The sequence below is a fragment of the Rhinoderma darwinii genome, chromosome 10 (assembly GCF_050947455.1).
Source record: "Rhinoderma darwinii isolate aRhiDar2 chromosome 10, aRhiDar2.hap1, whole genome shotgun sequence".
Lineage (NCBI taxonomy): Eukaryota > Metazoa > Chordata > Amphibia > Anura > Rhinodermatidae > Rhinoderma > Rhinoderma darwinii.
Genome location: NC_134696.1, coordinates 30110871 through 30124962, shown reverse-complemented (window position 1 = coordinate 30124962; position 14092 = coordinate 30110871). Strand labels below are relative to the sequence as shown.

At 38.3% G+C, this 14092-nt stretch overlaps 1 protein-coding gene across 1 annotated transcript in view; it reads right to left on the bottom strand.

Moving 5' to 3' along the window:
* LOC142662588 (1-phosphatidylinositol 4,5-bisphosphate phosphodiesterase eta-2-like) overlaps positions 1-13657 on the bottom strand; it is a 250111-nt gene extending 236454 nt beyond the window's left edge. The window contains exon 1 of the mRNA XM_075840799.1: positions 13396-13657. Within this exon, the coding sequence (XP_075696914.1) occupies positions 13396-13426 (31 nt within the window). The 5' untranslated portion in view covers positions 13427-13657. The remainder of the gene's footprint in view (positions 1-13395) is intronic.
* Positions 13658-14092: the final 435 nt, after the last annotated feature.

Here is a 14092-nt window from a genome sequence, read left to right as displayed (position 1 = left end):
CTAAGCACATATAATAGACCAACAGCTGAGATTTTAGCTCAGGAAGACAGAAAAAAATTCAACATGCAAATTGCATTTTTAATATATTACAACTAAAACTAAAAGGAAAAAAATATATAACAAACAAATAAACTGAAACACATTGGGAAGATATAAGCAGGAGGAAGAGAGCTAATTATTACAAAACATAAAATATATTATTACTTTTAACAGATATTTCTAGAACTTTTATGAGACATGGAAGGATCAGCGACACATTAATGAAATATGGTGATATTTATACTTCCAAATGTGTTGGAATTCATTATGACTTTACAAAGCTCATTATAAAGCAGAGTAAAATGTCAGGTACAATAGCGGCCCACAGGCAACGTAAACCACTAGAAAAGGGGCCCATGGGACCCTTGCAACAAAAGAGAGCGGAAATGCAGAATGCAATCATAAGATTACTAAATAAAATAGTAAAACTACACCTGTATCAATGAATTCCTCATTGATAGGCCTTTGGGGTAAATTCAATAAAATTCCAACACCGTGCACCATTTACCAAAATTAAAACAGATCTTTGACTATACCTGCACTGACTATTTCTTTCACCCTATGGGCTCAGACATAATTTTAGCGATGGGCTAGGAGAAAGTCATTTTGATCTGAAACGCAAGCAATATGCTGCAAGTTATCAATCCATAAATCATCTTTATATTACACCAAAGGAAATACATATGTTCTACTGTTTGAAAAAAAAAAACACATGAAAAAGTATGCCATACGTTGTCTTTCATTGACTACCATTGTAAAAAGAAAAAGTGGACTGTAGCATTGAAGTAAACGATACATTTTGCAGTATTGAATGAATAACATAGCGGCCATTATTCTATGCAGGAAAAAGTATCCAGATAGAAATCTATGGGTACATCACAGTATACATTTAGATGGCACATAGTCATGTTAAGACAGTTTTAGTGAACTTATTAAAAAATTACAATTACTACCATTGTTTCTTATGGCTGGATTCACTCAGTACGGAAATGCTGCGGACTTCCCCAGGGTATCCGCAGCATTTCCGCTGCATATCTGCAGCAAAATCTGCATGTGTTATGTGCACATTTTTCAGTAGATTTTTATGCAGATTTTTGAGAAGTGTAAAATCTGCAGTGAACATCCAAAACAGAATGAGCATGCTGAATTTGAAAATTTGCAGCATGCTCTAATGCTCTCATGCTCTAATAGTCATTTGGAAAATGTTCGGCGGCATGTGGATAAGATATGTTTACGTCTCATCCACATGGCTGGGACTGCAATTCGCTGTAGATGTACCGCATGGAAATTCAGCACAGAAAAATCAGCATTTCTGTCCCGTGTGAAGGACTTGTTCACACAGTGCAGATTTGATACAGATTTTGAATGCATTTTGTAATCCAAAACCACAATTGGATCCAGGAGAAAAAATACATGAAAAATCTGCATCAAATCTACACTGTGTGAACAAGGTCTTAGGCTGTAATCACACGAGCATGTTCGGTCCGTAAAGGACGGAACGTATTTCGGCCACAAGTCCCGGACCAAACACACTGCAGGGAGCCGGGCTCCTAGCATCATAGTTATGTACGATGCTAGGAGTCCCTGCCTCGCTGCGGGACAACTGTCCCGTACTGAAAACATGATTACAGTACAGGACAGTAGTTCCACGGAGAGGCAGGGACTCCTAGCGTCGTACATAACTATGATGCTAGGAGCCCGGCTCCCTGCACTGTGTTCGGTCCGGGACTTGTGGCCGAAATACGTTCCGTCTTTTATGGACCGAACATGCACGTGTGAATCCAGCCTTAGAGTAGCTAACAGCCATTTTTAGACCCAGTTTAGCGTAATTCAGACAAGTTGGGGTGCAAATAAAATCCAAAATTTTACCCATAGTAATCCTATTTAAACAGTGATTTTGCATATGAGGGATAGATGATCAAATAAAGTATTTGGCTGTTTGCCACTATGTTTTATCTTTACTATTTGTACGCATAATCCTACTGAATGTGGATGCCACCATAGGCATTAGATCTTGTTAAGATGATGGGATATGCTAACAAGAGTCTAATGTGTTTTTGTGCTTCGGGCAGAGTTGTTACATTGATACAAATTATCTTCACATCATTATATTTATGTACATTGAGTAGGAGAAACACAGAAAGCAAAAGTAGATTTCACATTGGAAAAAAACCTCTAAAACATTTATAAGTGGAGAAATATTTCTTTGTTTCGAGGCGATTTAGTTTCATGTTCGGTCATTTAGTTACATATGTTTTTCCAGAAAAGATGTTAGAGTAAGTGTTAAAGAAGATTGACTTTCACAAATGGAGAATCTGCTGTTTACAGTGTAAATGTTACCACTGGTCATGAATTATTAACACAGACATGCTCCTAATGCGCCTTATATGTTGATGTATTGAAGTCACATTTTCATTCCCATGAAACAAGCCAAAGTAAAAAATATGCCTTGTGCAGAACACAATAGTTCTCATATAGAGGAAGCTAAACAAAAAATGCAACTCTCTCTTCTACAAAGCACTAAGATACCTCAAGTTCAGAAAGCAAAAACATGATCTTCCTGAGTGGAGTATAAAAAATATATATAAGGTGACCACCAAAAAAAACCAACATGGGGTTTTCCTTCTGGAGTTACTTTACAAGGGACAACCTTGGTTGATCCTGTCAACTTTCCATCCCTTCAAGAAGGAATCGCCCACCACCCCTCGCCTGCGGTGCCTGTATAAACTGCAGCACATACTACAGAATGGGAAACTATTGATGGTTCCCAGTATGGCTTTGGACTCAGGACATTGGAGCTTCCAGTTATGTCTCTAATGTCTCTGGTTGTACATAGATGTTTATTGTAGGATAGAATACAAGACAATTCAGATATTGCGTCATGACACTAAAATGTTGTTATCTAAAGAAGAACATATTATTTTACTTGAATTGTCACCTCCCTTTACCACTACCCACACTTGTATAAAAGTCTTATAATATATGACTTACAATTTCTTAGAAGACACATTGCCGCATTGTGTAGCCTTGAGGGTACATTTCATTATGAGGGAAAACAATGACTTGTATAATGTTGTGCTGCTTTTTCTATGTCCTGATGAAAGGCGAGTGGAACATTTCACCTCTCTTATTAAAGCTACTACGCTGCACTATCTTACACTGAGGAATGAAATTTACAATTCACTCAAGCCAAGAAGAAATAAGTAAAGGATAGGACTGCGGTTGGGATAATACATTTTGATTTGACAGAAGAAGCTTTTATGAACTTGCTGAAGGTATTCCAAATGCCAAAAGATTTCAGTAAGACCCTATAATTATCTAATACAAATAACAATCGGATATCAGCTGGCTCCTCATTCATGTTCTTATAACCCTCTATTTATGAAGATTTCTCATTAAATATTTTGAACTAGTTTCTCTGCCTGGGTATTTTCTTAGAAAGATCTCTGGGATTTCAATTGCACAAAACAAATAGTCCTTACCTTCCTTTTTCTATTCTACTTCTTCCTCGATTATGATTCTAAGTAGAAGCAGCAGTAGTAACATTAGTCATCGTTGTCTTAAATGCAAACATTTAAGGACCATATTAGGTATTGCTATTTATTTACGTATTAGTAGTGGTAGTAGTAGTGGTAGTAGTAGTAGTAGTGGTAGTAATGGTAGTATTAGTAGGGGTAGTAGTACTAGTGGTTGTAGTAGTACTTGTGGTTGTAGTAGTAGTAATAGTAGTGGTAGTAGTAGTACTAGTGGTTGTAGTAGTAATAGTAGAAGTACCAGTGGTAGTAGTAGTACTAAAGGTTGTCGTAGTAGTAGTAGTACTAGTGGTTGTAGTAGTAATAGTAGTAGTACCAGTGGTAGTAGTAGTACTAAAGGTTGTCGTAGTTGTAGTAGTACTAGTGGTTATAGTAGTAGTACCAGTGGTTGTAGTAGTAGTAGTAGTAATAGTGGTGGTAGTAGTACTAGTGGTTGTAGTAGTGGTAGTAGTACTAGTGGTTGTAGTAGTAGTACTAGTGGTTGTAGTAGTAGTAGTAGTGGTAGTAGTACTAGCACTAGTGGTTGTAGTAGTAGTACTAGTGGTTGTAGTAGTAGTAGCGCTAGTGGTTGTAGTAGTAGTGCTAGTGGTTGTAGTAGTAGTAGTAGTAGTAGCGCTAGTGGTTGTAGTAGTAGTACTAGTGGTTGTAGTAGTAGTAGCGCTAGTGGTTGTAGTAGTAGTACTAGTGGTTGTAGTAGTAGTAGTAGTAGTAGTAGTAGTAGTGCTAGTGGTTGTAGTAGTAGTAGTAGTAGTAGCAGTAGTAGTAGTAGTAGTAGTGCTAGTGGTTGTAGTAGTAGTAGTAGTAGTAGCAGTAGTAGTAGTAGTAGTAGTAGTAGTAGTAGTAGCAGTAGTAGTAGTAATACTAGTGGCTGTAGTAGTAGTATGCTTTTTCACATTTGTACAAAGATAGAAAATGCTACACGTTTGACCATAAAAAACTAAAAAGTCCAACAATATAATGTTAGATTTTCAGCTAAAAAAAAACATTGCTTGAGGCCACTTTCTATTTAAAAATACCGTTTTGATGCCTTCGGGTCTATAGGTCATAAACGGTTGTCTTATTACAACCCCTTTTTAGACATGCCATAAGTAAGCAAGGTGGGGGTCTGACCTATGTTATCCTAATTTTTCCTAAGAATGTGGGGCTCCAACTCTTGCATGCTCATTTGGCTTTTTACAACAGTCCCATTACATTTCTATGAAGACAGGCAACCCCCTCTTTCTTGACAGCAAGTAGAGTTCACAGAGGTGGAACCGAACCTTATTTATTTTATTACCTTTATAATTTACGGGTCATAAAAATAAAAAAAAGTGTCGGCCTGGAAAAACACCTTTTAGCCATAAAAGGTGAAAAAGTCCTGGCTGAGATGTGACCGATCTATATTAATGGCACAGGCTTTCCACCATTGTATTGCGTCTATGTCTAAAAAGTGTGTTATGTTAGAAGGTCCTAATACGCAATACTTTTGTGAGTTGTGAGATACACACAAAAAAAATAATAATTAGAAGCACCTGTGTATAACTATACAGTATAAGCTGCAGGATGCCACCTTATAGCATCCATTCCTAACCACACCCACCCATTTATATTTAAAGGGGAGATTCACTTTTGCGGAGTTTTCACATGCCATTTAAAATGTTGTGCATTGCTACTCACTTTCTTCTTGGCAACTCACTTTTATATATTACTGTGAATGCTGACTAACTGACAACTTGTAGTCTGTTGCTAAGGAGACAGTGAAAAGCAGAGAGCAGCAATTGACAATTTTAAATGGCATTGGATAGATCACAGTAAGAGTGAATTTACACCTCTCTATAGTTATGGCACAGTCGTAAAACATTAACGAAACGGCTAAGTGGCTACACCTCATTGCATGCGCTCATTAACAAGCATTTTTTTCCTTCTTGGTCTCGGATAAAATGCAGATTTAAATGATAATGTAGTGAATAATGTTATAAATGTGACACTAAACTTATTCTTGATGGGTTGTATCCCTCGTGGGAAGCCGAGATGCATTATACTGCAAGATGTATGTGGTGAAGACAAAAGTATCTGACTCATATTATCATTGCTGTAAAGTAAGGGTCCATTTCACTCTTACTACATTGCTTTTATATGCTAAATGTCTAAGCAATTTCACCACTAGCTTATCTTTGAATTTTACTCTGTAGATTGTTATAGCAAATCTACGAAATGCAAATCGCTTACATAAAAAGGAAAAAAGCCTGTGTAATTATACACATAAGGCCCCATGCACACGACCGTAAAAAATCTCCGTAATTGTGGACCTTAATACGGTCCGCAATTACGGACCCGTTCAGTTCTATTGACCGCGGACACCTTTCCGTATTGCTACGGATAAGGTATCCGTGCTGTAGAACTGTGCCGGGAATTATGGAGCATGTCCTACTTTTCGTATTTTACGGGCCGTGTTCCCATACTTTGTATGGGAGAACGGCCCTAAAATGCGGGCTGCGGTCGGCCGTGCCCACAATCGCGGGCCGTGATTATGGGCATGGCCGTGTGCATGAGGCCTTAGCTATGAATGTTTTCTGAACTAAGCACCTAATTTCAGTGCATGTCCAATATGTCCTTTCTGCCATCATGTCCGCTATAAACTATGGGCATAATGAAGATGTCCTTAAAGCCTATTTATGTTTGCTACACAATATCTCATTGAAGTCTACCTTTCAGTACACATGTAGCACGTAACATTAAATGTTTCTTTTTTTTCTGCATTTTTCCCCACTTATGTTTATTGTTTTATATCCTGAAGCTACATGATGTATTGCATAATCTTCAGAGGGAGGCACCTAAAACAAGAATGTGCAGCATAGAAAGACAGTCTCTTGTACAGCCTTTAACATTTTCTGTAACCATGCATAGAGCTGCATTACTCAAATAGTGGCCATCAGGAGAAGTCAAGAGGTTATTATCAAGCAGAATATAATACAGATGAGCTTCAGAAGAGAAATAAACATAAATGTTGCAAAGGCATATAATATTAATGTAACAAAGTTTATGCAGTTACTGTAGGGAAATTAGGCTTAAAGTGGTTGAAGTAAAGGACAATAATTAGCAAGTTGAGCTGTTGAGGTGGAGTTGTAGAAGGTCTCAGCAAATCAGTGTCTTGGAGTGGAGGTAGACCTTCTGAGTCACTGAAAATACAATGAGGTCTATGTACTGTACATTGTACGTACAATCAACAAACAAATGGAGTCCAATCATCCCCCAAAAAGGTCACCTCGACATCTGAATAATCTTCCAACAACACTCTTTCACTTGTCACTTTCATATTCATAAAACTCATATTGAGAATTAAATGTAACACATCTCCCCTGCTTAATGTCTGTATAAAATAAGATCCCTTACGGATTATAACAAGTATTCCCTGCAACAACATATGTGTTGGGAAAAGAATATAAAACTACTTAGCATCGCATATGTTCAGAACATGTGATGTGGGTCGAGAAGGCTTTGTAACACCATATGGGCTTTTGTTGAAGGGGGAATAAACCACTTTCTGTTTTTCATACAAAATTTGGAATGTATTATCTAAAATAATGATTTTTAACAATGAAGGTTTTTTTTTATTGTAACATCAAAGGACGGGCATCTCTTTGAAATGAATTACATAGACTTTTATCTGGGTTTATTATGCATGCATCAGGAGAGATTTCATCTCCTGGGTCACAAAATGTGAATAAGACCTATATCTGGGATATCTGCACCATCCATTAGAGTGTCACCTACAGTTCTCACTGTGTTCTACATTTGCGAATGTCACATCAAAGTTGAGCACTTGGAGAAAGGCAAATTACTGTGCTTTAGTTAATTCAGAATTAATTTTGGCTAAACCATCATTTTAAAGACACATTCTCTTATTTCTTTTGAAAGGTACACAGCACAAAATACCTAAATAATCAACTACTTTCTTATTTGCTCCGCGTCTTATTTGTACGGTTGTTATACATTTTCAAAGTGTATTCATAAGATCTACTACAGCGATTGTACTGCTTTATAGAGTAATCGGGGCAGGTTGTCTAGGGGTGTAGCTGGAAGGCTGGTAGGGCGTATGCCCAGCATGCTGGGTGCCAGGAGGTGCCAACAAGCCATTCTGCCTTGGCCACGGTATTCAGGTACAAGGCTAGAGCATAAAATCTTTGCCACAGGTAAAGTAAGGCCTGGCTTTGACTCTGGGTTGTCACAGCCCCATCTCTTTTAAAAGCATTTTTAAAGGGGTTTTCTCATTATCATTATTTATCACCTATCCACAGGATAGGTGATAAATATCTGATCATGGGTGTCCTACCGAGGGATGCCCACCGATCATGAGAATGGGCTTACGTTGCTGTTCCTGGGAGCCCCATAGTAATGGAGTGGTAGGTAATCTCTATGGGGCTGCCAAGCACTATTTTCGCCAGCCCCAAAATCAAAGGATCAGCGGCCGAGAATGCACATTACAGCTCCATTCAAATGGGGCTCCTAGGAATGCAAAGGTAAGCCCGTTCATGTGATCGTTGGGGGTCCCAGTGGTCAGACCCCCACCCATCAGATATTTATCACCTATCCTAACCTAACCTTTATAGGTTTTAAATGTTGATTAAGTGAAAACCCCTTTAAATAATATCACTTTAAAGACCTATAATAGCATGCCTATAAATAAAGGGCATCTTCATTGTTTTCTCATGAGATATCATAAAATTAACACATGATATTAAATTCAAAATCTAACTCCAAACATTTTTGATATGTCAAAAGATACTGGTAGTTGTCTCAGAGCGTGGACACCCATCTATCAATCAAAGGGCCTGGCAAATATTGAAGCCTTTAGACAGGCAATCACAATTGTTGCATGAAAATGAAGCCTTATAGGCAGTGGAGCACTGGCGTCCCTCGGGCCCACCATCTATACAAAACATGTACAGTATGTCTATACATTTTAATTGCATTGTAATCTTTGTTGCTAAAGTATATTTGCGCTCACAGGACATATCAATAAGATCGAATAGGTTATTTTTGAATCATCCAGTTAGAAATAGACCCAAGTAACAAGTGATTGGCTCCAAAATCCAGCTCCAAATAGGGTTGTTTTCTGCTGGATCATTGGGCCCATTATTTTGTCAGAGCCAGGGCCGGCTGAGGGATCTTTTGGTACCCTAATGGACCAGTCCTGCCCTGCTTATATGTGTAATAACATACACAGCACTTAAGAATAATCCCAAAAATAAATATTTTAGGACGGTTAGAAATATTGGAGGACCAAACAATTAAATTCTGAGATAATAAACATTATCCTTATTATTATGTAATGGCCAGCTACAGTGAACACAAGGCGTACCGGCAGGAGTCACAGAATAATATCTTATCAACTTCTCACTACTCTGCAGCTCAAGATTGTGATGGACACAATATAAATGCATCTTAGATTTTAATTTATCCTCCTTAAACCTATTATCTTACTCTATACAGAAAAATGTATTGTGAAGTTGATATCCAGTTTCTATGACTCAAGGTTAATAATATGTCCGAGGGATTAACAATTGTTGTAATATATCTGTTATATAATCTACTTCATTAGTGTAGCTAGTGAATTCCCTCTGTATGTAAAAAATTTCATAAGTATAAAAAATATAGCAAATCTTGAATCAAAATGGATTAACAGTGCATGCAAAGCTGGGTTCACATGTTGCGTTTATGTTGCATTTTTGTTGCGTTTTTGTACTTTTGGGGAGAAAAATGAATCTAAAAACAAATGCATTTTTTTTTTTTTAAATGCAAGCGTTTTATAGATTTGTTTTTATCCCCAACAGTTCAAAAAAGCAACAAAAACGCAACATAAATACAACATGTGAACCCAGCCTAAGAATTTAGACAACAGGTTCAGAATGACCATAATGATATTATTTTAATATGAAAGTACAGAAAAAAACCAATGGTACTATGTGTGCCCATCCCTCAATTATCACTACTAGTACAAAGTTATCAGACTTCACTGCCCACACTTCAATCAGAAACCCCATTTTTATATAAAAAGTACTAATTTTATGATTCTCCCCAGCCAGAAATGGTTGCTTACAGAGAACAATAGACTGCAATTACCCGCACAGCAAATTAAGATGTTATGGACTTTAGGTGTAGTTTCCCTTTAAATAAAACAGGACTTGTGGATTTGTTTCAAAAGTGATTCAAATTGTATTATTATTGAACCTGTCACACGGCAAAGGTTGAAATTACCAGTGTCATGAAAGAGTTAAAATGTTGCATATCATGGTAAGGGATAAGTAGAAGCGTCTAATGCGCCACACGTTCTCTGCATAGCCTGTCGCAGGTTGACTTCTAGACTGTATAGTTGCTAAATCCAATTAATTGCAACCTACTTTTTTTTCCCCCAATCCCTAAAAAGTTCCCTTGTTTTCTGCTAGACCCGCAGACTCCTGCCTTTATTTGCCTAACAGCAAGGAACTAATATTTGTGAAGTTCTCCTATCACTGCTTGCTTCCTAACCTCACGGCTAGATTTATTGCAAAAAATTGTCTCGCCCCTTAGGCAAAGCCTCTGCTTTTGTTTGACTCTGCTGTTCTTCCTGCACCTGCCGTCACTTGGCTAATTAACTGTCTGAGCCGGCTGCTGATATCCTGCGCTACCGACTTATACATTCATGTTATGACACCCTATCGGGATCTGAAATAGACTTTCATCCAGGCATTAGCTGCTAGTTCCAGAAAGTACCAGCCATGTGCCATGCACATATTTAACACCCTGTCTCTTGTAAAGAGCCATAAAAGCACATGTTTTACAGGAGAGCAGCAGCAGGTTTCTTTGTGAGGATCCTAGGAGTGTTTTGGTGTGTAGCTGGCATCCTTATGGCACTTGATTGCATGTCTTTTATGCTGCCAGATCTGCCCCCAGACACACACTGAAAGCAATACACACAAACCTATGAGCATAGAAGAGACGGGTGCCCATAGGAGAAATGGAAATGTTCCCCCCCCCCCCCATTGAGTTGGGTCATACAACCACGCTACTCTGTTCAAGAAGGTGGGGGTTGTGGAAGTAAGAACCAGTAGTCCCCTTTCCACCACTTCTTCACTTTCTTATTAGGTAGCATTGTGGTGCCTTGCCTCATATCTTCATACTCATAAACAAGCAGCCAACCTGAACTGTGTTCCCCCATCATGAGCTTCAAAGATGCCACGGGGGAAGTTTATATGATAGGTGAGCACTTAAATGTAAATTACGGCTGACACTGGAGAGCCTGATCAATATTTTTGTCACCAATCCATCCATTCATCGGTGCCTATTTATTGCTACAACCAGATCAGTGTGGCTGGAGGGAATGTGTTCAAAGGATGAATCATCTTAAGATGTGCCTGATGGTACCAACTATACTCATAGATCTATCATACACATCCTATAAATAATAGCAGAAATTTCTATTTATCGATCTATCTACTGAAATACTATATTTACTCTCTAAATATTTGCTTATTTTGCATTAAACATTCCTTACCCCTTTCCTTCCCCAGCACAATTTTTTTTTATGAATGTATGAACATTATATATACATTTTTCACGCCGTAGCCTTTTGGTACCAATGTGACAACAGTCTAATATCCCTACATCTGCTACTTTGAGCTTGGTCTTTCCACTTTCTCATTGCCCCTCTCTGGGTTCTTGCTGGCTTACATCCCTGCACCCGCACATCCATTATAACACTGCCCAGGTCACATGCAGCCCCATCCTCATTTACACGTTCACTAAAATGGACAAGTCACTGCCTCCCTCAAGATCCACAAACTCATCTCCTGCTGCTCTGAAGGATGATGAACAGGCACCTATGTAATACCTTCTCCGAGTCTGAAGATGTCCCTGTTACTATTGCTGGCTTCATAGAATAGTACATAGATATAACGTACTACAATGACACATGCTGCTAAAAGAAAGTTGTACAGTCTGCCAGGAAAATACTTGGTGTGATGACTCTACCAAAGAGATTAGTTTGTCTACATTCGACATATTCGTCCTGCAGAAATCCCAATGATTTGCTGTTACATCTTCTTTGTTCAACAAGTTTTAAAACGTTACTTGTACATAAGAGGAAAAATATAACTGGTAACTGTTTTCTAGACCTCATTCACCAAAGGAAAGAATATCAATGAAATCTGCTAAACTCAATTGACCCTTTTGATTAAAAGTCTCGGAGATGGAAATTGGCAATCTAATCTTGAAAATAACAGATTTTCTATGCCTCGAGCCCTCAATTAATCTTCATATTCCTATATATTTAGTTTGGTCTACTCTGCAAACTAGTGAAGTAGAATTTTTTTGCCCCATGTGCCATCCATTCTCGCACAAGATGCCTGGGAAATGTTCTAATAACCAACCTGTATAGAAAAAAAACCCACACTGCCTTACCGAAATAAATAAAAATAACCAAATGCACTTTGTGAGTAGGAAACACATCAAACAGAAGAACACCTATTATAAAAGCCATTTTTTTTTAATGATCATTAACTCCTTTCTACTGTCTGTGTCTTGGGGAGCGTGCATTAATAATGACGCTGCTTGTGGTGCACATGAGAGGACAATTTATTTTGCTTCTGCTGCTGCTGCATAAATAAAAGTGAAGACATTTTAACTCATTAGCTGCTACAGATGCCTGCAATGCAGGGAAGCCATTACAAGGGTGCGTTATGAGACACCAGTTCGATGCTTCCAGCGTTTATGAAAGATCCACAGAGCTTAACTATGTCACAAGCAATCAGCCTCCCCGCCGTGTGTAGCTGGGACTGGAGCCTTAGCATCGTGTCCTCCGATTGACACTGGCAAAAAGTGAGCATCTAGAGAGCAGCGTGCAGGGAAGGTGCTGGACGCTTGAGCATCCTCTGGCACTGTCTCTGTTGCCGTAGCTACAAGTCAAAAAAATGTGCCCATTTGTTTGCATTTTGTGAGTAAGCACCCCTAGTGGGTCATCAAGTCAATGTTATTCAAGTGACAGAAGAGTAAAGTTTACCTGTGAGGAGCCGACATGCATCACCTATAGAGATGTAGACATCTGGCTCATCCCACTCTGTGATTTGTCAGGAAGAATAATATTATAATGGTATATAGTAAAGGTCCAACATACACCTTCCCCAAATTCTGAAACACTTCTAGGAAGTATGGTATTTACGCTCATAAAAAGCAAAATCACAATAATTACTATTTTTATATTATATATTATCACTATTTTACTTTTAATATTTTATTATATGTTTACTTCTTTTATAATTATTACTATGATTACAGCACACCTCAAATACACAAATGGCCAATACACACAGATGTCACACAGCTCAGTTTATGTTGTTCTGTATCGTTTGTGCATTTTGAGAACCCCAAATTATTAATGTAGTAGGTTTACCTGAAGTCCTAAAACCACAGGCAATAGATCGTCAAGATATGATGAAGAACAAACTCAACTTTGTGCATCTGACAAACTCAGGTCTGCTACATCTGTAAACATTACAGTAATTTCGTTAGGACAATAGGGTCAGTTCCAATAGAATCCAATACATGGTTGTTAAGACTTTTTTTTCATTTTGCTTGACTTTCTGTGACTTGAGTTGACTCGTGACAGTTGCCTAGGCTATAATATAGTAGAGTAACATTGACAATACAGCAAAGGTTCAATAATAATAATACCTTGAGTAAACTGAGCGGTGTATTTGGTTACAGGTAACAGAACAGTCCAGACAGGTGGTAGAGGGACATCATTAAAGGAGCAAAAAGGAAATTTAAAAAAGAATCATTTAAAGTCATGAAAATAAAGACTACCTACTGTGCTTCTGTGGTAGGCTGCCCAAATCCATTGTCTTGTGTAGACAGAGGAGATGCTGGTGTTAGGATGTAAAGACTCCCATCATTGTCCTCTTCTTTGCGCTGCCTCTCTCTCTCGCTTTCTCTCTCTCTGCTTTTCTCAGCAAGTGGAGAATCTCGTGTGCAATTGTCTGTTTCTATGGGAAGCTAGTTTGAATTTTATCCACTGATTCAAGCAGCCACTAAGGATTCGTCGCTTCTTTGCCCTGTCTCCTGTCAATGTGCTCTCCTGTGCCACTGAGTACATAAGAAGGGAGGAGGGCTATTTACATCTTTCTTTTCTATGGTACCAGAAGGTTGAATCCCTCACAATTTGATTAATATCAACTTAGCTGTCAGGTGCTGCGGAGATAGGACCGTGCAACCTTCCCATGTCAGGCTGACCCATCTGAACCTGTAATAATGATCATCCTACAAGATTGTATTGGTAGTAATAAGAGTAAATGTGCAAATGGGCATTTCAATTAAAAGTTATGGCTACATTTTCCAGTGCACAAAGGTTGTGAGACCATGTGTGGGGGATAATAATGAACACTCATATTAAGGTTATGTATTTATGTGTTGCTGTGACTCAAGCAGAAGGTGAGAAAGGAATAGGTGAGAGAAAGCACATGCTGACACAGAGGTTTAAATACCATAGGCATGTACCATGTTAGTCG